Below are 24,151 nucleotides of genomic sequence, written 5' to 3'. Positions count from 1 at the left end.
GCCTCCCACTTACACCAGCATTTACACGCAATTCTTGTTTCACTTTACCTCACACTATGGCCCCAATTCTGCAGTACAAGCTGCACGGACAGATGGCTGATCTGCATAGAGCACAATGCAGGATGGAGGCCTTCGACTAAGTTTTTAGGGGAAGGGGCCTTATCTGATATATATGCGTACAGTGCCTAGAATACTGTGGCCCAGTAGGTATTTCCGCCATGCAAACAGTCAGACCTCACCAACGCAGCTCGCTGACTTCAATGTTTCCTTGTGCTCCCTCTTCTGTCTGTACCCAAGTGCTATCTCTCTTCATTTGTACAGCACCTAGCACAAGGTCCCAATCCATGACTTGGGTTCCTGGGTGCTACCACAATACGAACAACTGATGTACAGTAGCTGAGGATCTGGCCCAAAGTCGGCAGAATAGAAAGAGTACCCTGGAAGAGTGCTGCTCTACCTTTCTACCTATGCTCCATGTTGGAGAGGGCAGCAGCAAAAGTACTTGAGAGCAGCTCTTTTTGAATAACACAGCATGATCCACCACCCACACACACCACGCAGTGAGAAAGCAGCTTTAGTGATCCAGACCATTATATGGAACACAAGGGATTAAGTGCTATTGCATAAACACACAACATCAGTTACTCCTCTAGAGCAGTTGCCAAATCCCTCTTTTCGGATGCATGGAAAAATCTAGGTTAGCTATCCACTTGCGTCTGCAGGAAGGCAGCTGCACTGTCAGTAATGTTGCCATTTCAATTGTTCCTAGCTAAAAGCAGAGGTCCAACTACAGCACACATGACACAGATTTCGGTCATTCCTTCCTATTCTTCCCTATACAATCAGACAGAGCCGCACTGAGTCCTGAACAGAGCTGGGCCAGTCAGAAACTGAATCGAGGTCAAATTCACCTGCTCTTTAAAATTTGGTTACAAACCTAAAATTGGCCAAAGGAGTCACAACACTTTCAGAAGATTGTGGGAAGGGGGGGGGGCAGATTCTAGGCTAACTGAGAGCAGTAGGAAGGAGGAGAGGAAATTCAGGAAAGGTAGTGGCTGATTTCTAAGAAAATCACACTAAACTCATTGGTTTCACAGAATTTTGACCCGAAACCAGACACTGTGGTTTTCACAGGAGTTCCGCTGAGCATTCCAGAGAAGAAGGATGCTCCACTGGGTAGGATGCTAATCTAGGACTCAGGAAACCTGGGTTCAATTCCCTGCTCTGCTGCAGACTACCTTTGTAACATCACACAAGTCACTTAGCCTCCCTGGGCCTCAGTTTCTCATCTATCAAATGGAGGAGACTAGTACTGTCCTGCCTCACAGAATGGGAGGATAAATAGATTAAAGATTAAGAGGAGCTTAGATACATTAATGGGGGCCAGATAAGTATCTACATAATTGTGGGGTTCAGCTCCAACCCAAAATTCAAGGCAAAACATGGGGTAAAAAGCCCAAGGCAAAGTGAAAGCACAAGGAAATGTTGCACTAACCGCGACTGGCACCTGTCGTCAAGTTCTATTTATCTAGAGCTGCCTTCAATGCCGGTAACCAGTAAGACAGATTCTCTGATCCCCTCCTCTCCGTAAGAGCCATGTTTCAAATGGACAGGCTGCCATCAGAGTCCTCGCATGGCAATATCTGACGTGCTGCCACCGTCCCTTTCATATGAGCAGCCTCCGAACTCCTCCTTGCAGTGGGCTGAAGGATGAACCACAACAAAGACTGCACATGGCCCAATGCAAGAGAAATACACACAACGCATGTTGAGAAATAAACAGCTGTTCCCTTCTGTGCTAACTGGCAAGACTCTCTAAGGGCTCCGTGGATTAGTACTTTCATTTCCAACGGGGCTCCTCATGGAATCCCACCATTAGAATGATACATACAATTCCACAGGCTGGAAACTAAGTAGCCTGAGAAATATTTGGATGCACAAATGGCCCCAGCAAGCGCTCTGCTGTCTTTGCACGATCTGTGTTGCTTAAAATAGACATGGCGGGGTTTAAAAGCTTGAGACAAAGAGCTTACAATGGGAAGTGCCCAGGTCTGGATACAGACAGGCTTTGGTAGTGAATGGCTAAAGGCTGTCGTGATTGAAAGTAACACACACGGCAGCGGAACCCGGAAATTAAAAGTCACAGCAATAGGCAAGATTGAGTGTGAATCCATGTGGAGCCCAAGTAGAAAGAAAATGAAGTCACCATACTCCAGTCAGTCAATCTGGGATCGTCATTGTTCTACACTTAAAGGGACATTGTCCAGAAAAGTCTCAAAATTTAGCTTCTGTACAGATTTTTTTTCCCTCAGAATAAACATTTTCAGGCAATTTATAAAGGAAGATTTAAAAGTTTCCTTTCAGCACTAGAACCTCAAACACAACAACGCTGTTCTGGTTCACAGCTGCCAGAAAGTGAACTGACTGGAAAGTGCAGGCCAACATGTATTAGCTACCGGTTCCCCCTGGACACTCAGCCAGTTCCTCTCTTGTTTCTGAGAGTCTACCAGGCAGCAGCAATGCAGAGAAAACAAAGAATGTTGGTGAAACACTGCTATCCAGTGGACAGTGCACTGGACTGGGACTCAGGAGAGCTGGGGTCTATTCCCAGCTCTGCCACTAACCTGCTGTGTACCCCTGACCAAATCACTTCATCTCACTATGCCTGTTTCTCCACCCACCCTTTGTCTCTCTTACCTATTTAGATTGTTAGCTCTTCAGGGCAGGGAAGGACTCTTACCATGCGCATGCGCAACACGTAGCATGGTGGGGCCCAATCTTGGTCGGCCTCTCTAGACTCTATCATAACATTAATAACACCCTTGCTTAGGCAAAGACTCCCAGTGCTTTGCTTGAGTAAGGTTGCAGGATCAGGCCCAAATAGTGAAAGTGACCAATCTAGTTTCACTGCCCAAGTTAAGTGAAGCTCAAAGATAAAAAAAATAATAACAATGAAAAATAAATTAGAAACTTTTCAATATATAAATCTTGGGTGTTTATTAATAATCTGTGCTAATAATAATTTCATTCATAGTCTAAGGTGTTATTAGAAGCACAGGCAGAAAATATATATATATGGCTTATCAATGCACTGCCTTGCTTATTGTGGAATCACACAAACTTGTGCAAAAACACTACCATAATTTAACAGGGAGCGGCATTTACTATATATTTGAACAGTGCCTAGCACAATGGGGACACAACTTCTGTGTGCTACTGCAACAGCAGTAATATTTAATATTAAATAAGGACCGTTGAGTGATGGCGTTTTGCACCCTGGCGGAAGGAAGTACATACAGTGCAAAGTAGGGAAGAATGACACCCATTACTTTTAACCTGACAGTGCTCCTTTGACGCTCTGATGCCACTGTCCATCAGCTCTTGTAAAAGCAGATGCTTCTGCCCCCACTTCAAACTTTTCATCCTCATTGACCATTCTCAGAAGTGATTTAAGATAGTGCAACGGTCACTAAACGTGATCATTTTAATATCAAGATTAAACCTGAGAGGTGATCCTGCAATCCTGACTCACTCACGTAACCCTCTTTTGAGTAATCCTTCCCAATTTCGTTTGCCTAGCTGCTGGCCCTTCCTGCTCCCATCCTGGGTTAGTCCCTATTCCCCATTGCTTCTCAGATGTTCACCCTCTTAGGCTATTACAGCCTGATTCTGAACTCATCTGGTGTAACCAGATTCACAACAACTAAATAACTCCTGGTTGACACCAGTAAAAGCTAAGGGAGCATTCAGACTTAAAAATTCCCTTGCCATTGGTTAAATATTTAGGGTTTTTCAAAAACAGCCTAAAGGGTTTAGGCACACAATTTATTGCAATTCAATGGGAGTTGAGTACCTGACTCTTGAAAGTCACTTCTTCGAGGTACACTGGCCCTTTAATTGGAAAGCAGGCTACAAGCCATTTGACGTGTGCCTTCATTTTAGAAGCCTCCTAAAATACAAGAGCTCAATCCCTAGTGTATTTTCTCCATATTATTAGAATAACTGGTAGTCAAGTTCAAAAGGCAGCTGACTTCCAAGTCGCCAAGCCAGAAAGAGCTATAATTCCTACTCGCTGTAATTTCTCCCTGTGATTATAACTGTGGTTGACTGAGTCAATGCATGGAATGTCAGCAAATGATTTCACTCAAGGACAGCAAAGATACAGCAAGAAGTAGAGTCCTCTTTTTAAAAAAAAAAAAAAAGCCAGCTTTAGCTGAAATGTGTGTGGGGGCTGGACTGGATAGTTTCAGTTCTAGTCAGGATTTGAAACAGGCCAGGTTTATCAGACAGGCAATAAATAGATGTAATTAATCATAACGCATCAGAAAAAAATAGGTGTGCCAATAAATAGGGTGAAATCATACCCCTATTTGAAATCAATGGCAAATCCCCTACTGACTTCAATGGAGCCAGGATTTCACCAATAAAAATCAATAGGAGTTTGGCAAGGAATCCTTTGAGCCGATATAGAATCTTCTCAAGACGACCCTTGTTCTCAGTTAGTACCTTATTCCATAAGTAATCCCATGACTGTTGTCATAAGGTCCCACTCAATCTCTGAGGGTACAATCTGGCCCAAAGTACTTTGCAAACAATGGTCTGAATTCTGATTTTAGTACATTCAGAGTAACTTCAATCAAGTCAATGGAGTTACTTCCAGGTACCCACCCTGGGAGCTGAGATCAGAGCCTGACCTGTTAATTGCATACGCTTCCATTTTACAGATGGGTGAACCAAGACCCACAGAATCCTCAGGTAGTATAATTTGTCACAGTGAGGTCATCAGGGCTCTGACACATTCCAGCAGCTGATGATCTGGCCCATACACAATAAGTGACTTGCCTAAGATCCACAATGAATCAGTAGCTGAAATAGGAATACAATCCTGGAGTCCTGACTCCTTCTTGTAAATATTAGACCAGTGGTTCACAACCAGGGGTCTGGGGCCCACTGGGGGGCTGAGAGCAGGTTTCAGGGGGGCTACCAAGCAGGGCCAGCAGGGTAGAAAGTCAAAGCCCCCACGTATAGGGCTGAAGCCAAGGGCCCTGAGCCCCACCACCCAGGGCTGAAGCTGAAGTCTGAGCAATGTAGCTTCATGGGAGCCCCTCTGGCATGGGGCCCTGGGCAAATGCCCTGCTTGCTACCCCCTAATGCCGGCCCTGGCTTTTATATGCAGAAAACCAGTTATTGTGGCACAGGTGGGCTGTGGAGTTTTTAATAGGATGTTGCAGGGCCGGGGGGAGGTCTCAGAAAGAAAGAAAAAGGCTGAGAACCCCTGTACTAGACTCTGCTGGAACCATTCATCCAAACTCATGAACAGATTAATAACATCTGAATGCTATTTGGTAGCATTTGAAAAGAACAGTAGTTCAAACCGCAACATGGGTAAACACACCCTATAATACGTCTGATAGTCCAGTGTAGGAAACAAAGGCAATAACATACATGGGTGCAGCCAGAAAAAAAGATTGTGCAGAGAGCATCTTTTCACGCCACCGACCTGCTCCAGGAGTGCTTGCAAATCATGCCACATATGCTTCTCCACACCTGGAGAATGAACACAGCTAGGGGAGAGCAAGCAGTATTCTATTCTGCCTTACAACACCAGCGGCGGACTCATCGCGAATCTTTGCTGCTGAAAATGTCAGAGGCAAAAGGATCATAGCCGGACTGTCAGAGCCCACATGATACATCCGCAGGACCAAAAGTTAGAAAAAGACATCTTTGACTTTCACACTGAGCAAACTGGATCAGGGCTCAGGGAGAAGGAAGAATTATGGAACCCTACAGTGGTCTTTGTACAGTCTGCCTTCAGCACACTGTGTGGTAGAAAGGAAAGGGCCAATTCAGAGATCATTGCTATTAGCCATTCTTCTGCCTTTCTACTGACTTGTGGAGGAGCTGAGATGTAGAGAACTGGAGCCAGATCCCCATCTGGTGTAAATCAATGGAGCTAAAACCAATTTATTCCACTGGAAGATCTGGTCCTTAGTGCTGAGACACTATAGTAAAGAGTACATTTAGAAAGGAGAACAGAAATCTATGAGAAGACAATACAGCCTGAAAAATGTGATGCATTGTTTCCAATTTGCCTATGCTTCCCTTGTACATGCTTCATGTGAAAGCAAAAGGGACATCCTCAAAATAAATTTGAGAGGAGAGGAAACTTCAGTTCAGTGAAACCAAACCAAACACACAGGGTGAAATCCTGGCCCCACTGACATCAAAAGGCAGAACTATCATTGACATCACTGGAGCCAGGATTTCATCTGCAAGTTTTACAAAACCCAAAACCAGTAGAAATTTTTCCAAGCTTTTTTTTTTTTTTTTAATTCCACTGGAACACACAAACACACACACTCCTGCGGTGTTTGAAACAGATACACTTCAGCCGTGGGGCACCCCAAGTACATAAGAACTTGAAAGTGAACTTGACATGTGAAACTGACCAGTCTGTTTTCTGTGCCAAAGCTGTTGGATACGTATAAAAGGAAACAAACAGCGTAAGTGGCAAACAGTGCATTAGACTTCCGAAATTATTTCATTTTTAATCATCTTGGATGTCGTTTATAGCATAAGTAAGGATATTTAGGTGATCTTTAATCTAGTTTGGGTCCCTTGAGGAAGGAATTTCCAAAGTAAGGTAAAGCAGTTAGACACCCAACTCACTGAAATTTAGAGGGTGGCTAATTCTCTTTTTAAAAAAATTCCCAGACACAATGCTTAAAATAAACAGATAAAATTCTTGCATGGTATTTACAGACTGAAATGTGTTTGCAATATTATAAATCTGGTTTATTAAACAGAATCCAATTTAAAAGGAAATCTTGAAACGAACAACGGCTCCCACCTGCTTTGGAAAAAAAAAAATCAAAGGCCACCCACAGGGAAGATGTTCATGAGGGCAGCAATTCCATGCTTCCTTGTGGAGAAAACTTTATACGAATGTATAATTTTGCAGAGACGAGAACAGCTGAAGCAAACCAGCATCTACAAAGCTTTGAAGTGTGGTAAGATTATTCATCCTTTTTTCCACTGTTCAGCTCCAGTTGCTTAAGTCTGCCAATTAGAAATGTCTTCCTAGCCTTAAGCTGTATGAAAATATTAGTGCAGGGACAGGGACAGATATGATGCAACATCAGCCATTCTTTCAAATGTGGCCACTGATTTTGGGCGTGCAACTCAAGAAACTTCAGGAGACAGGACGGCATAGTGGAAAGGACACTGGCTTGGGCTCAATACACATGTCAGCCACAGACTTCCCAACCATGGGCATGCCACTTAATCTACACTGTGCATTAGCTTCCCATCTGTAAAATGGAGATAATACTTCCCTACCTCACAGGGTATTATCAGCATAATATAATGAGCATATGAGCATCAATGGTTGTGAGGCACTCAGATACTACACTGATGAAGGCTATACACCTCTACCCCACTATAATGTGACCAGATATAACATGGGTTCGTGTATAGTGCGGTAGCAGGGGGGCTCCGGCGGCACTTTAAAGGGTCCGGGGCTCCGGCTGCTGCGGGAAGCGCTGCAGCCCTGCCGCCACTACCCCCGGGGCTGCGGCAGTGGGGCTTGGCCAGCGATTTAAAGGGCCCGGGCTCCCTGCAGTGGCCGGAGCATGGAGCTCTTTAAATCACCGCTGGAGCCCTGCCGCCCCTACCCCGACATAACGGGGTTTCAGCTATAACGCAGTAGGGACTTTTGGCTCCCCACGACCGCGTTATAGTGGGGTAGAGGTGTATAAATACATGGCTGTAATATAATATGGGCTTATGTTTCAAAAATATCACTCCCCTTCACTTCTACACAACTGGATGTTTGGGGCTTTTCTGAAATATCAGACCCTAGGTATCTCAAGTTGGGCCCACAAAATCAGTAGCCACTTTTGGGGGGGAAATATTTTTAAATAACTACGCAAGCTAGAAGTGCTATTTAACATTTGTGTTATTGCATGAACAATCCATTTACCAATCTAAATGCAAAATGTTATTTTCTACTTACCTTAGTTTAGCAAGAAAGAATGATATAAAACAAGCAATAATGTGAACAAGGTAAATCAAGTGCTCTCATAATACAAGTGAATTTAAAGTCAACAAATATGAACCTTAAAAGGAAACACTATTTCATACAGTATATAATTACCCTGTGGAACTCATTGCCATACGGTATTATTGAGGTCAACAGCTTAACAGGATTCAGAAAAGAATTAGGCATTTATATGTATGAAAAACATCCACAGCTGCTTTAGATAGGATAAAAATATATACAAGATATAAGCCCTTATACTTCACAGCTTAGGTATAGGAAGAAACTTTCCCTGGGGCAAGTTATTTCAAAACTCCCAGTAATAGCATTTCTTGCACCTTCTTTGAAGCATCTGGTTCTGACTATGGTAAGAGACCAAATACTAAACATGATAGAGCAGGGGTCTCATCTGGTTTGGCAATTCCTGTGTTCTATGTATGGCATTTCCAAGATATTAGCTCCTTGGTATCTAAATTCTTTGGGGATCAGGAATTTGGTTTTTTGTTTGTCGTGTTTTTACCCCTGGTGCGTGCAACTATGCAAAATAAAAGCAATGTCAGGATTCTGTCCTCTGTCTCCCTGCCAGTTTGCAGGAAGGCAGTGCCATGAATCAGTGAGCACTATGGTCACCCCTATCTCACTGGTGACTTTATATTGGTTTTTTCTTGGCTGTTTTCCTTTGGCAGAAAGGAAAGTCACTCCTACTGAAAGCCCATGTTTCGCTTTAGTGCATGGGGAACAGACCGGACAATGAGGAAGATTTTCAAAGGCATCAATGGCAGCTAGGTGCCCAATTCTCATTTGTGTCTTTGAAAATCCCCCTCGATATAAGTTATTATAATATCATATCATTACTGCCAGTAATCATCTTCACATCCTGGCTGCTCTGCCCAGGTCAGTCCCCTCAATCCCATCCTTTCAGTGCCCCCACATCAATGCAGCTTTGTAGAGCATCGCCCCATCCCAGCCCTCACTTTCTCCTGCTTTCCCTCTTGCGCCTCCCAAGACTCCCTCCTACTTTCTCTCTTGGTCTCCATCAGTGGTGAGCTGGAGACGGTTCGCGCCGGTTCGCAGGAACCGGTTGCTAAATTTAGAAGCCGGTTTAGAATCGGATGTTAGGGTTACCATACAGCCAGCAGCCGCGGCTGCTGCTGGGGGACAAAAACACCTCGCTCTGTGCAGCTAGAGCGTCCTTTGCCCCAGCGCTACCTTCCCCCAGGTTGCCCCACAGCCCCCCGAGCCTCGTCACCCCCAATTCCTCCCTTCCCCCGATTCCTCCCCTCCGAGTCCCGTCTTACCTTGGGCTCCGGCAGGCTGATTGAATCAGCTCCGGCAGGAGAGCTGCAGTTTGATTCAATCAGCCTGCCGGAGCCCAAGGTAAGACAAGGAGGGGAGGAATCAGAGAGTGCCTGGGCTGGGGGGGGGGGAGGAATCGGGGGATGACGAGGCTCGTGGGGGGAGGAGTTGGGGGGGTGACGAGGCTGGGAGGGGGAGAGGGATGGGATGGGGGGGACAGGGAGTTGCCTGTCTGTATGTTCTAAATAATAGCAGGTGTTCCCCTAGCAAAATCCTCTCCTCTACATTTCCTTTCTATTTTTGCCTCATTTTCTCCAGTCTATAGTTCTGTTTTTAAAGCCTATATTATCTATTCATGTTAATCTGTCTCTCTGTTTCAGACAGGGTTAAATATGTAACTTGTTTTACATAGAAAAATAGCTGGAGAGATAATGGTAAGACTATATCACCCAGCATTCTAAAGAGGATCTGTCCGTTACACTTTGTGACTAGGAAAAACAAAACTTGTCTTTGAATTTTATTAACCAATGTAATTGCTTTTAACACATCAGGAAGAAAGGCGATGACTTTAAGACCTGTTTGTATAATAATGGAAATACTATAGTTTCTCACTGGCTAACTGTTAAAACATCATTTCTTTTGTTTACAGCCACTGGCAGTAGCTATATAATCCCCTACCCCACGATGGTGTTCTGTAACATTTGCCATGGCTACTGTCTAAATTCTTGCCAAGCTTTTCATCATATCCACAGAACAGAGATTAAATTAATGTAACTGCTAGCTTCCATTCATACTAGTGCTTGTAAAAACTGCTTCATCAAAGCACTTAGTTCAATTTTGCAATAAATATCAGAATCCAATAAAGACTATTAAATCTGACTTATTGGCTACATACGTATTATATTTGGAGATGCAGTCCGCTATTATTCAACAGTGAGTTTTGGGAGGTGGCTGTCAGGGGGCAGGGGTGTGGAGGGGGTCGGGGCAGTCAGGGGACAGGGAGCGGGGCGAGTTGGGTAGGGGGTGGGGACCTGGGGTGGATAGTTAGGGTGGGGGGGTCTTGGGAGTCGGTGGTCAGGGGACAAGGAGCAGGAGTGGGGTTGATGGATTGCAGGTTCTGAGGGGGGCAGTTGGGGGCAGGACGTGGGGGGGTGTTGGATGGGGAGGACAGCTGTTTTGGGAGGCACAGCCTTCCCTACCTGGCCCCCTATACAATTTTGCAACCCCAATGTGCGGGGCCAGCTTTAGGAAGTGTGGGGCACAATTTGAACAGTTTTGACAGGGCCCCGGCAGGGATGACTTAAAAAAAAAAAAAAACACGTAAAAAACCACGTGGGGCTTACTTACTGGGCAGCGCTCCAAGTCTTTGGCGGCACTTTGGCGGCGGGTCCTTCACTCGCTCTGAGTCTTCAATGGCACTGAAGGACGTGCCGCCAAAGTGCTGCTGAAGACCCGGAGCAAATGAAGGACCTACCGCCGAAGACCCGGTAGGGAACCGGTTGTTAAGATTTTGGCAGCTCATCCCTGGGTCTCCATCTCCTACTCTTGTTTCTGTGTCTGCTTCCATTTCTTCCATTAAGCCTAGAACACCCTTCTCCTTTCCTCACACAAATGACCCACCTCCATTCTGAATGTGCACTAAGCTAAGCCCAGCCTGTACCATCCACTACCCATATTACAACAACATGTCCCTTACATGCTGAAATGGCAGGGAAGACTTGCTTCTGGAGACAGGGAAGCATGATTGCGGCTTTTGCTCGGTTTAACTTACTAGTTGCTTAGGATCTAATGGAGCACCTATCCCTGGATCTATATTCAAGGAAAGGTGAACAGCCACCCATCCCTCTTCAGTAAGTGGCATTCCTGGCCTAGAGATGGATCAGCAGGTAACCACAACAGAGCCAGTCTCACATTTTATTAGAAGACCATGAGAAGGATTTAGAAACAACTGGTGTTCCTCTACCCCAATCACTTGCCATCCCCCCATGACCTCCACCATAGTTAGCAGGTGGAGAACCCCGGAGCCCTGCTTCCCAGAGACTGCAGCTAGCCACAGTGGAGTCAATGCGTGTGTTCTCTCAGTAACAATCAGGCATGTTTCTTTGATATTTACAGCTACTTCTATATCAAATATCAGAGGGGTAGCCGTGTTAGTCTGGCGCTGTAAAAAGCGACAAAGAGTCCTGTGGCACCTTACAGACTAACAGAAGTATTGGAGCATAAGCTGTACGTGCGTCTGACGAAGTGGGTATTCACCCACAAAAGCTTATGCTCCAATATGTCTGTTAGTCTATATTGTGCCACAGGACTCTCTGTCGCTTCTATATCAAAGTCAATTTAAAGCGTATTAAACTAAAGGAGAGAGGGGTCAGAAAAGGAGGTAATGAGGCGAACCACAGAGGCTGAAGATGGGACAGGCCGGCCAGGTCACACCAAGTACACCCAGCCTTTCACACTGAACCACTCCCCGTCCCTTGAGCTGCATAACAGGAGAAGCCACCACAATGGATATGCATGTACGGGGTATGTGAAAGAAATAAGATGAAAGATCAGGTTCATGTCTGAACCCTACTTTGTGCCAGACCAATTTGAGGATCTATTTATATACAATTGCATATTTTGTCGAAGATGCTGGCTTCTTGCCCCATTCAAGCCTTGAATGGGGAAGGTTATGAATGGAGCTGTAGGCTGCATTTCTCCAAACCTATATTCCACAATGCTCTCATTGTCGACAAGGAGAATTTGGGTGAAAAGCTTTGTCTGATGACATTAACATTACTTTGCCATGCTGACATGTTCCCTTCATTTTTCCTCCAAATGAGGAGCATTACCGCTATATGTTACTATTGGGGTTACTGCAGAGCTCTGGGAATCAGGACACCTGGGTTCTATTCTCAGCTCTGGCCCCAACTTACTGTATGACTTCAAAACAAGTCACCGGGGGGGAGGATGTGATTTTCACTGCACTAGGGCAGCCAACTCCCACTGAAAGTCAGCAGGAGATGGCACTAACTCCAATGCATGCCTTTGAAAATCTCATCTTCTCTGTGTCAGTTTTCCCATCTGCAAAATGGATCTAATATCAAATAACTCTTAGCTACCCCCAAATGCACGTTCTTTCCAGTACTTACATGGACCCCATTACTGTAGTATCTGAGCACCTCACAACCTTTAATATATTTACCCTCACACCACCTCTGTGAGATGGTGGAAAAGGCTATTATCCTTACTTTACAGATGGGGACCTGATCCACAAAGACACTAGGGCCAAAGTGTCTTTAAAGCTCAAAGGTATTTAAGCTCCTAACTGCCAGTGGTTTCAATGGAAGTTAGGAACCTAAATACCTTTTAGGGTCAGGGCCTATATGACCTTGGGCATGTCACTTTAGAAGTCTGTAGCCTCCCAAGTGGCCAATCATTAGATCATCCTTCATCTGGGGAGAGGATTAATTAATAACATGAAAAATAGTGGGTTAAAAAAAGTCACCCTTTAAAAGGCAAATTTCCTTACCTGTGTTTCCAAGAACTCATCAGGTAAACAAAATCGAAGAGAGTTCTGTAAATGTAATGTTCTCCATGTCGCTTGGTTTGGGCAATGAAAATAAGACCAGTGCATAGTCCTGATCTAGCATGTTTCACTCATGGATCTCAAAGCACTTTATGAAAAGGTGATATTTTCCCAACAGGAGACATGGAGGCACAGAGAGGTGAAGTGGCTGGCCAATGTTAGGGGAAGAACTAGGAACAGAACCCAAAACCTTGTGATTCCCAGGCCAGTGCTATACCCACTGGACCACCACTGCCTGCTAGTTTAAGCCACCTAGTCAGTGTTTCTAGTGAATGATTACACAGCTGTTAAGCCACCACCACTGCTTCTCCTGCTGACTGCGATCATCTCATCGTTAACTTAGGCTCCCCTTTCTGTCTATGATCAGTATCCATCTGTTGTTTCTTGCCTTATACTTGGACTGAAAGTTACTCAGGACAAGGGCTCTCTTTTGGTTCTCTGTTTGTACAGCACCTAGCACCATTGGGCCCTGGTCGGTAACTGGGGCACACAGGTATTATCACAATGCAAATTAATTATAATAATGATCAGTTTCACTTTCTGGTTCTCAAACTAACTCAATGCTGCTCTGTTTGGGTTGCAAACATGGCAGGGGCAGGTTTAAATCCAGACAAGAAAGCAGTTTTCTCTGAGGCTGGGTGAAGATGAGAGATGGAGGAGAAGGATGGTTTTGTGGCTAAAATGCACAGTCAGGACCGCTGGGTTGTATTCCCAGTTCCACCACTAACTTGCTGCATGCCCTCGGACAGCAGCAGGGATGCTCTGAACCAACCCCTCCAACTGGCTGACTTCCCACTATGAATTTTTTAAAGAACACTCATGATAGGGGAAAAGGGAGTGGGTTTATATGAAAATAAGTGCTTGGGCAGCTTTTGTAGGACTCAAGAGACCCTGGTTCAATTCCTGGCTCTGTCACAGACCTCCTATGTGGCCTTGAGCAAGACACTTAGTCTTGCAGTACCTGAGACAACCATTAAAATAATGGGGATAATACCACTTCCCTACCATAATAGCCGAGCATTTCACAATCTTTAATGTAATGGGGGCCCACACAGGTACCTAAGATAATCATTTTTCAGCTAGTAGCGGAGCCTCTACCTGCATGTACTCACTGTCACAGGAACTGTTGATCTCATTCATAAGTTTTGCTGCAGAATTCTCTTTCCCTTTCTAAAAAAAATTTGTTCCGAGAGGCCAGAATTCTGGCAACAGAAAACATGTACGCTAGTGCAGGGGTTCTCAACCTTTTTCTTGCTGAGGTCCACCCCAACATGCTATAAAAACTCCACAGCCCACCTGTACCATAACACCTGGTTTTCTGTATATAAAAGCCAAGGGTGGCGTTAGGGGGTGGCAAGCAGGGTAATTGCCTGGGACGCCGACGAAGCTACATTGCTCAGGCTTCGGCTTCACCCCAGGTGGCGGGGCTCTGGGCCGCGGGCTTCAGCCTCATGCAATGGGGCTTTGGCTTTCTGCCCTGGGCCCCAGCGAGTCTAACGCTGGCCCTGCTTAGCGGACCCCGTGAAACCTGCTTGCAGCCCTGGACCGCTGCTCTGGCGCATGCCACAGCAGTAACCAGCAGAGGCAGTATAGAAGAGCTTGCAAAGCAAACAATGCTCACATAGGACAACAGACTGCAGGATGTCCGATGGCAATTCACAAACTAATCTGTTGAACTGAACTATATTTTACGTTTTTCTCAGCTAAAACAACATAAATATAAATGATTTGTGTATAGAATTACAGGGGCAGATCCTCGGCTGATGCAAATGGCCACAGGCACCAAGAACTACAGCCATTTAGACCAGCTGAGGATCTAGCCTAGAGATTTTAGTCAGTTTCACTTCCTGACTCTCACACACTAATATGATGGTGTAATTCCAAGAACTAGAAAGAAGGTTTAATTATTTGGAGGGAGAGGGGGTGTATTTCAATTGAATTTTTAAAATCAAGCACAAAACTGAGGGCCAAAAATTTTGAAACTTGGATACTTAAAGGTAGGCACCTACATCCACATTTAGGCACCTAAAAAGAGGTCTGATTTTGAGAGCGGCACAGTACGTGTAATTTGCATTGACTCATTGTGCCTCATCAGTATGATCAGCCTCTACTTCTCATGAGGACTAAAATATTTACCCCAAGAGACCCATGTGAAGTGCCCCCATAGTATACTTATACAGCACAGCACCTCACACCAAACACTTTACAAACAATACACCAATTAAGCCTCACAACACCCTTGTGAAGATGTTGTTGTTATAGCAACTACACAGACAGGGAGACCGAGGCCCAGAAAGGATAAGGTCTGACCCTGCAGCCAGTGACATCAATGGCAAAATCCCCACTGAAAATTCTTCAAGGTCCCACAGTCAGCCTGGGTGTGATCCTATCCTCATGGAAGTCAATGACCCATTGACTTGAAGGCTACATGATCCAACTAGGAATAGAACCCCGGAGTCCTGTATTCCACTTCCCAGCCCTGAGAGGGAGTTTACCCAAGGAGCAGAGGGAGTCCCAACTCCCAGTCCCCTACTCTAGCCAATAAATGACAAATACACTTGGAGGCAAATACGCTGATATTTTCCATAAATTACATTCCCTGCTTACAGATATGGTTTGTTCGAAAGAGCAAAGGGAACCCCCTCCTAACTCCCCAGGGAATACATCTCTCTCTATCTTACTGAGCATCGTGGTGCCTCCAGCCAGGGCAGCCTTGGTTCCATGGAAGAAGTCATCCGCAGAGATCATTCCCTGGCCTGGCATCTGGAAGCGGGTATGGACATCAATTCCCCCAGGGATCACCATCCGGCCATGGGCTTCAATGGTTTTCACTCCCCCTGGCACAATCAGATTCTCTCCAATTTGCCTGGTTAAACAGGTGTCAATCAGTGAGTGAGTTACAAATGTTATACCACATGAATATAATGAGAAACGTGTCTCAAGTGAGCGACATGGTCTGGATACAATACCCTTTAACAGGTGTCACTGATACAACACAACACTGATACAACACAACAGAGCAATACGTGAGTACACTGCTGTGAAGCTGGCATTCAGTGTATCACATTTTCTTTATTTTCTGGCTAGTCAAAATCCCACTGGAGTCAGTAGGAGTCTTGAAATTGACTTCAAAGGGAGTTGAATTGGGCCCTTAACTACCAGTGCAATAATTCATTCTGGGATGGAACGGTGATTTTTAGATTTTCATGTTTTGGAAGGGACTGCAAGAATTTCTGCATGTATCCTATCTACTTTATTTCACACTAAAACATATGTACAACAACCACAAAAATAAACCTGCACATATGTTAGTTACCAAGTTCCTGATGAGACCCCAAAGCCCCTCAGTCTGGCTTTTGCAAGGATTTATTTTTAAACACTGAACTGTGGATGGTACATCACAATTAATTAGGTGTCTTTCACTTGCTCCTCCAACTTCTAGCCCCAATTAAGAAAGCAGATGTGCTGATTATATAGCCAGAACAAGCAAAATTCCTGGTTTGTAACCTTTGGCCAGTCCATTTTTCCCTATGAGTTTTATTCCAAGGAAATGTGTAATACATTTAATGTGCCAGAATTACATGCGTAAGACTATAAACATAAAAGGTGAGCCTGAAAGGGGCCTGATCCAATGCCCCTTGAAGTCAACGAAAGTCTTTAATGGGAAGATTTGAATGAGATTTTGTTTGGGCTTCAAGTCAGTTTGCTAGGCTCTGGATTGAGAATTTCCTAGGCCTCAATGCAGCAAGGTACTTAAACACATGACCAGCATAAATTAAGCATGTGAGTAGTCCCACTGAACTCAAATCATTCAAGTACTTAAGTACCTCGTTAGACCAAAGCTTTAATGACTATGTTAATTAGAATGTATAGTACTTTTTTATTATTATTTAAACACCTTGGTTTTAGAATCCCTCCAATCAAGCACCCCATTATGCATTACATATTCATTTATTTCTGCATTCTAATATAGCTCTCAAGACAGGTATTCTTGCAGTTCTGCAGTGCATTTACATTACATTTGCTAGTTTCAATCACATCATTGTATCAGGCTGCACTCACTTTATCAACCCATCTTCCATGTAAATGTCTGCATAGAAAGACTGGTCATCATTAACTATTTTACCACCCTTGATCAAAAGACGATCGCTCTGAAACAAAAAAACATGGAACAATACATAATTAGTCTGTAAGTAAACTGACAGTTTGCAGCACCAGTTCAGAGATAAAAGAGGAGAGGGGAAACAAGCTTTGCATTATTCAAAGGGCATGTCAAAAAACAAGTCAATTACAGTACTTTCAACTGAAAAGATAAAATATCATTTCATCGGCAAGTCCTTTCATCGCTCTAATGATCCAAGAGCAAACTATATTCTCTATGTAAAAGAAGTTTGGTTTTGAGGCATTTGTTTTAACTACACCAGCAACCAATTAAAACAAAATCATTCACCCCCCACCACAAAAGCACTAAACACCATTTCCCAAAAAGCAGAGAGTGGTTTTTAACCACATCTCTTATTTTTAACTTTGCTGTAGGCGTAACTTCCTAAATCCACCCATCCTAAAGTCACTACTTGGCTAATTGAGTCACACTTGCAGTCGGAGAAATTGACCAAAAGTCTGTTGCCATGGGATACACAACACAAACAAACCCATTTAGTCCTAGTCTAGCAAGGTTTCAGTTTAGTGGATCTTTTACTGTGTTTCTATACAGCTACTGCATAATCTAATGAAAATAAGCACATATTAGCAAATTAACGTAAAGATAAGGATTTAAGAAGCCATATTATTAAACCTCCCTCAAATTAGATTGCTGTTTGGTAGAAACAGAAAGGTAATTCCAATGAGGCAGCTTTCAAGCCATTCCTTCTAGATATTCACTTAGGTTACATATCTCCTTTGCAGCTACGGTAAGTGAAAAACAAATGCATCATTTTGTAGTACTTGTGCACAATATCAAAACACATACTCTAAAGATCTTTAGGTGAGAAGGAAAGTGGGACACTAGCATTATATTCATCCTCTTTCCTCAAAACACTAAGTGCATATATATTTAATACTTAATTCAAAGTGCACATCCATCATGCAGCTCTAAATTTAAACCTTACAAGTTCCCCCTTACCTCTCAGAAATGTATTTGCACATATTCTGAAAAGAAATTGCTTATACTTTCCCCATTTCCTTTATACAGAATCAATGACATTTCATAACCCCAGGCCTAACGTACTGTTGTCCATAGAGGAAATCCAAGGCTGATTTAAAAGAGGGAAAAGTGCATGACTTTAACATGTGGATTTATTTCAGCTGCATTATTTACTATTATTATAGTGGCAGTCAGGGGCCATAGTCAGAATTGGGGCTACACTGTGCTAGGAACTATGCAGGCATATAGAAAATGGCAGTACCTGCCCCAAAGCGACTACAGTCTAATTTAAGATAGGGGACCAGATTCTCAGGTGTTATAAATTGGCATTGCTCTTTGGAAGTCAATGGAGATACGGTTGCACCAGTTCAGAATCTGGCCCAAGGTGTTTAAGATTCGCCTTTACAGCTAATTTTATATCATTGTACAAAAATCATAAAAGTTCTTTTTAGTTTCCAGTCCTTTTTTCTTATTTAAGGCAAAAGTTAATGGGGAGTTTTGGCTCCACAAGGATGCCAAAATAAATCAAGATTTTAAATTGAGGCTCTGCTGTGACAATAATGCTTAACGAAGCGACATGGGGCTTGAAAAACTTGCTTGTTTTCAATGCCAGGTTCTTGTACACGACGGCAAGTTGTCCCACACTTTCATCATTCCTAGAATCACTGCACTAATTCCCTCCAATTCAGCCTTCTTGTGCCATTAAAGGCCTGCTCCTGTTGAAATCAATAGGAGTTTTGCCACAGATGACAATGAGAGAAGAAGAAAGTCCTAAATCCACTGTCACTTGGGAAACATACAAATAATGACAAAACTGAGCCTTGGACATTGTAATGCTGTTCTATAACCTACTGTTAGTAAACACCTCTCTCTCTGAAGCTGATCCAAAGCCCACTGAAATCAACAGGAGTCTTTCCATTAACTTCAATGGGCTTTGGATGAAACCACATATGCAGTTTGTATTTGTGGGAAGGACTCGTACCACACTTGTTCATATTTACCTTGCTGATTCAGGTGATTCTGATCTCTTTACACAGATTGATATCAGTGGAGTCACACTGTGTTTAGACCAGAGTAAATCAAATCAGAATCTAGCTCATCTCCTATTCTTTGTCTTGTTATTCACCCCAATCCAAATAACTAATGTTCATTCATGAACAAAAATACACCAGTTCACTTAAAACCCACAGCACCATCCATCTGTAATGTTCAACTTCCTCTAAATCTAGACTAGCCTTTTTAAAACCTTAAAATACTGGACTCTCAGTGAGAGACCACTAATTTTTTCTACCAGTTAAAGATTCAGTCTTATCACATTCCAATCAGTGAACTACACTGTCCTGCATAAATGCTATTTAAACACAGCTACCCAATATAATAGCTCACATCCAAATGTCATCCTTAATATCATCCATCCACTACTGCTGATCTTTCACTTTTCCACCTCTAAGGCTCAGGAACAAGATTTACGATGGGTGTGTCCTTAGGTCTAGAGAGGAAAGCTTTTACACTGATACAAATAGTGCAAACTTGTATGTCAAAAAATAAACATGTAGCATTTTTAACTGCCTCACTTATGCTGCAGAAAGTTAGTCTCCCTGAATTTGTGATACCTGCACTGTGATCAGTTCCCATAATAATGGGAAAACGCAGCGTTTTATGTAACTGCTCCTTTTCTTTTCCCTTCAGATTTCATTTAGCAGTGGACTGAATTGTGTGTTGCAAGAATATTCCCAGTGAAGAGAAATAAATCCTATTTCATTTCTAAACCTAATCTTAAAGAGGGTGGGGAGTTTCTCATATACCAGTACAAAAAACACAACCACCACCACCAGCAGCTCTTTCTAAGCATTGTTTTTGCTGCACTGGGAAGGAGGATGGAAGATGAAAAGAACAAGCCCCATCTGCTCATCTCATCGGAGCAGCGCCATTACCTCCTGGAGGAACAGCACAAACACTGTCCCCAGCTCCTCACAATCACAGCCCTCTTTGTATGAGCAGAGGGGGGAAAAAGCTGCTTCAATCATAGGGGGGGGGAACCCTCAGAGCCCAGCCAAATCTCCCCTCCTCCCACAAAACCAGCAAGTAATGGAGAAGCTCTGCCCTGCAGATATTTCTATTCCTGAGCCATATTTTAAACCCAGATTGTAAAATCTGGTTTATGTTTAATTTAAAATCTCTTCCCTACCCAATCCTACCTTCTTCCACTCCACCCCTGCTGTCATTCTGCATCTACCGTTAACTTCCCCACCAACCCCCACCCGCCCTTTTTATTACAAGCAGAATTGATTGCCATAAAATATCAAACAGATACATTTTTCAACTCCGCTATTTTCCCTAGTCGGTGCTTATGAAAACAGCCTCATCTAGATCATACACCCACGAGCCAGCTTTCTTAGTCTATTCTTCCCACCCATGCATATATAAATCTGCCATCCATTTGTTAGGATCCATGCTAGGGTAGCAGCATCCCTGAGCTGCTAAAACACAAGACCAGATCCGGTTCGACTTTTATTAACTCATGCAACTTCCAGGCAACCATTGTTAGCCCCACATCCTCTTCTTTTTTGATATAAGGCTTCGATCGATGCTGCAGCAAAGGAAGCTTTTTGCACGAGACCGTGATCTTACTATCTTTCTGCAAAACCCCTGCAATCACCTCCCAAGCACACAAAGGGCTTAATCCCCACCACCCCTCCCCCTCTTCCCCACGTAGCTAAACTCACCGTGATCCGTGGAATATTTTTCTTCCCCTGATAAGACATGTTTCTTGGGAAACAACCCCCAAAATAAAAATTGGGCTGGGTTTATTTTGTCTTATTGCAAACGTTTTATTGAAATCAAAAAAAATATCAATTGCAATCAAAAGGAAGTGGATGGGGGGGTCGGGTCTGCAGGGGAGGAAAAGTGCAATCGGTGGATCTTGCCCGGCTCTTTGCAAATCGCAGGAACGGGGACAAATCGGAGCCCCTGCGTGTCTCCCTTTCTTTGCTCCGCTCCAAGCCCAGCCCCAGATTTAGACCAAAGGCGAGCGCGGAAAAAAAAAAACCCGCTGCAATAAAAGCCTGAGCACAAGGAGGCAGCGGGAGCGCATGCGCCCTCAGCCACTCCCTTTTCCTCTGTCGAGCGGGGGGAGCCACCCGGCTCTGGCCTGGATTGGCTGGCAGCCTCCTGGATATGCAAACGAGCCCCGGGCGCTGTGCAATGGGAGGGGAGAAGAGAGGTAACATGCAAAGTGGCGCAGTGAAGGAGCCGCGCTCCCCCTCCCCACCCAACCCGGGGCGGGCTCGAGCTCGAGCTCGCTCGGGGCTTGCGGCGCGGCGGTGCACAGCGCCCTGCAAGCGGAGAGAGAGGCAGGGATGCTGCCTAGGCTCCAGAGGCGGCAAAGCCAATGGGGAGCGTGGGGAGGGCTTCGTTGCATCCCCCTTCCCTGGATGCTGCTGAGCCATCCTGGTCCTAGTAGGGCTTTGCGCCTGGGCTCCCCAAGATCCAGCCCCCTTTGTCTGTGCAATGCCCCAGATCGCAGCTGTCAGAAACGGGGCAAAGCAAAGCCCCTTGCACGGGGCCAGAGCTCCGCAGCCGCCCACACCCTTTTCCACCAGCCACAGCGGAGTGGGATGGTGGTGGTGGGTTTTCCTCCCCCTTTTCTGCTGGCGTGGCTGGAGATGCTGCTGCGGAAGCTTGCACGCTGGGTGGTTGCTGGGTGAGATCAGGCAGCAGGTTTGCAAGGGAATTGGGGGAGGGGTTGCGTTTTTATTTTTTTTTAAAGGGAAAGGAGAGAGAACGCATCACTCTGGGCTAAAGAAAGCCTTGCCCATCAGAATAGGGAACTGGCTTCTGAGGGCTGGCCTGATGTTCAGATGCTGAGCACCCGCAGGTCCCAGTGGGAACCACCGGATGCTCGGTGACTTTGAAATTCAGATCATTATTTTGAAAGGAATATGCATGTAGATGCTACTATTTTATTACACACACCCCTCCCCAATGCCGAGCCAGTAAATCCAATAGGAAAATTCTTCCTGGAGAGCGGGCACAGCAGGAAATACAGCACACTCTGTCTTTGTCCATCTCGCCCATTCCACCTTCCTTTGCGCTATGGAGAAGGTGCTGCTTGAGACTTAATAATAGCAACAGGGCTGGAGAGAGGAGGCTAAAGAAGGGACAACTGTACCTGGGGCCTGAGCTCAGGGCTCCCCCAGAAAAATCTGTAACAGGGGTGAAATGAGAGGGGGGTGGGGCTCCAGCAAACTTTAAGTATCGTGGCTCCAAAATTCTTGACAGGCCTGAATAGCAACCCAAGGAAATACAGAGTTCAGACTTGACCAGGGCTTCCCATTTTCCACCGGGAACACCTAGATCGTCTGATGCCCTTTTCCACTCTTCCTCAAAAATACCCAAGTAGCTAAGGGGTATCCACTTTCTGCATCTCTGGCTCCCTGGAAATCTTCAAGAAGCAGGGGTTACGCTAAGGGCCATTGGTCCATCCAGATCACATTCATTATTACAGCATGGCCAACCTCAAGTGTTCAAATATTGTGAATCAAGCTTCAAAATGTATGAGATTGGCTTAACAATCGAGCTTTTATAAAACAATAACTCCACTTAGGTTCTATTTCTTTGCTTCCAGTTTCTGAGCCTTAAGACCATTCTCGGGTCATGTTTTCAGTGTTTTCTCTTTGCCTGGAAGCTAGAAACTTACTTTAACAAAAAATGAAAGCTGAGATTCTCGCATAACCATCAGACTCCAAGAGTTGGTGTGCAAAGGAAAGCAATAACTAGAGCAAGTGCTGGTGACACTGTTGTTATGCACAGCGTGCCCAGCACTGCACAAGACACAAAGGAAACATACGATCCCTGTCCACAGCATCTTACTATTTCAGGCCATTGGAATCACCATTCCATACCATATCAGTGGTCTATCTAACCATCCTAGCCACCATGGATGTAGAGGCTCTCTACACAAACATCCAACACACAGATGGAATACAAGCTGTAAGGAACAGTATCTCTGATGATGCCACAGCACAACTGGTTGCTGAACTCTGTGACTTTATCCTCACACACAATTATTTCAAATTTGGTGACAATATATACCTCCAGACCCGTGGCACCGCTATGGGCACCCACATGGCCCACAATATGCCAACATTTTTATGACTGACCTGGAACAACGCTTCCTCAGCTCTCGTCCACTCACGCCCCTTCTCTACCTACACTACATTGATGACATCTTCACCATCTGGACCCATGGGAAGGAGACTCCGGAAGAATTCCACCACGATTTCAACAGCTTCCACCCCATCATCAACCTCAGCCTGGACCAATCTACATGGGACGTCCACTTCCTAGACACCACGGTACAAATAAGCAACGGTCACGTTAACATCACCCTATACCGAAAACCCACCAACCGCTATGCCTACCTTCATGCCTCCAGCTTTCATCGCGGACACACCACACGATCCATCGTCTATAGCCAAGCGCTGAGGTATAACTGCATTTGCTCCAACCCCTCAGACAGAGACCAACACCTACAAGATCTTCACCAAGCATTCTCAAAACTACGATACCCGCACGAGGAAATAAGGAAACAAATCAGCAAAGCCAGACGTGTACCCAGAAGCCTCCTGCTGCAAGACAAGCCCAAGAAAGAAACCAACAGAACTCCACTGACCATCACATACAGTCCTCAGCTAAAACCTCTCCAACGCATCATCAGTGATCTACAACCCATCCTGGACAACGATCCCTCGCTTTCACAGGACTTGGGAGGCAGGCCAGTCCTCGCCCACAGACAACCCCACAACCTTAAGCATATTCTCACCAGCAACCACACACCGCACCATAGTAACTCTAACTCAGGAACCAATCCATGCAACAAACCTCGATGCCAACGCTGCCCACATATCTACACCAGCAACACCATCACAGGACCTAACCAGATCAGCCACACCATCATCGGCTCATTCACCTGCACATCCACCAATGTAATATATGCCATCATGTGCCAGCAATGCCCCTCTGCTATGTACATCGACCAAACTGGACAATCCCTACATAAACGGATAAACAGACACAAGTCAGATATTAGTAATGGCAATATACA

General features: G+C 44.7%; 1 protein-coding gene across 5 annotated transcripts in view; it reads right to left on the bottom strand.

Annotated features, from left to right (window-relative positions):
- DPYSL2 (dihydropyrimidinase like 2) overlaps window positions 1-24,151 on the bottom strand; it is a 96,920-nt gene that overhangs the window by 56,870 nt on the left and 15,899 nt on the right. For 3 of the 5 annotated variants that reach the window (XM_045005591.1, XM_045005590.1, XM_045005593.1), the window contains 2 exons: window positions 16,965-17,053; window positions 15,584-15,768 (listed from right to left, as the gene is read on the bottom strand). In XM_045005591.1, coding sequence (XP_044861526.1) covers window positions 15,584-15,768; window positions 16,965-17,053 — 274 coding nt within the window. Of the gene's footprint in view, window positions 1-15,583; window positions 15,769-16,964; window positions 17,054-20,771; window positions 21,095-24,151 lie in introns of those variants that run through there. The other 2 variants (XM_045005594.1, XM_045005595.1) reach the window with 2 other exon arrangements.

The sequence above is a fragment of the Mauremys mutica genome, chromosome 2 (assembly GCF_020497125.1).
Source record: "Mauremys mutica isolate MM-2020 ecotype Southern chromosome 2, ASM2049712v1, whole genome shotgun sequence".
NCBI classification, from domain to species: Eukaryota; Metazoa; Chordata; order Testudines; family Geoemydidae; genus Mauremys; species Mauremys mutica.
Note: the sequence above shows the minus strand (reverse complement) of the source record. Positions and strands in the feature narration are given on the sequence as shown.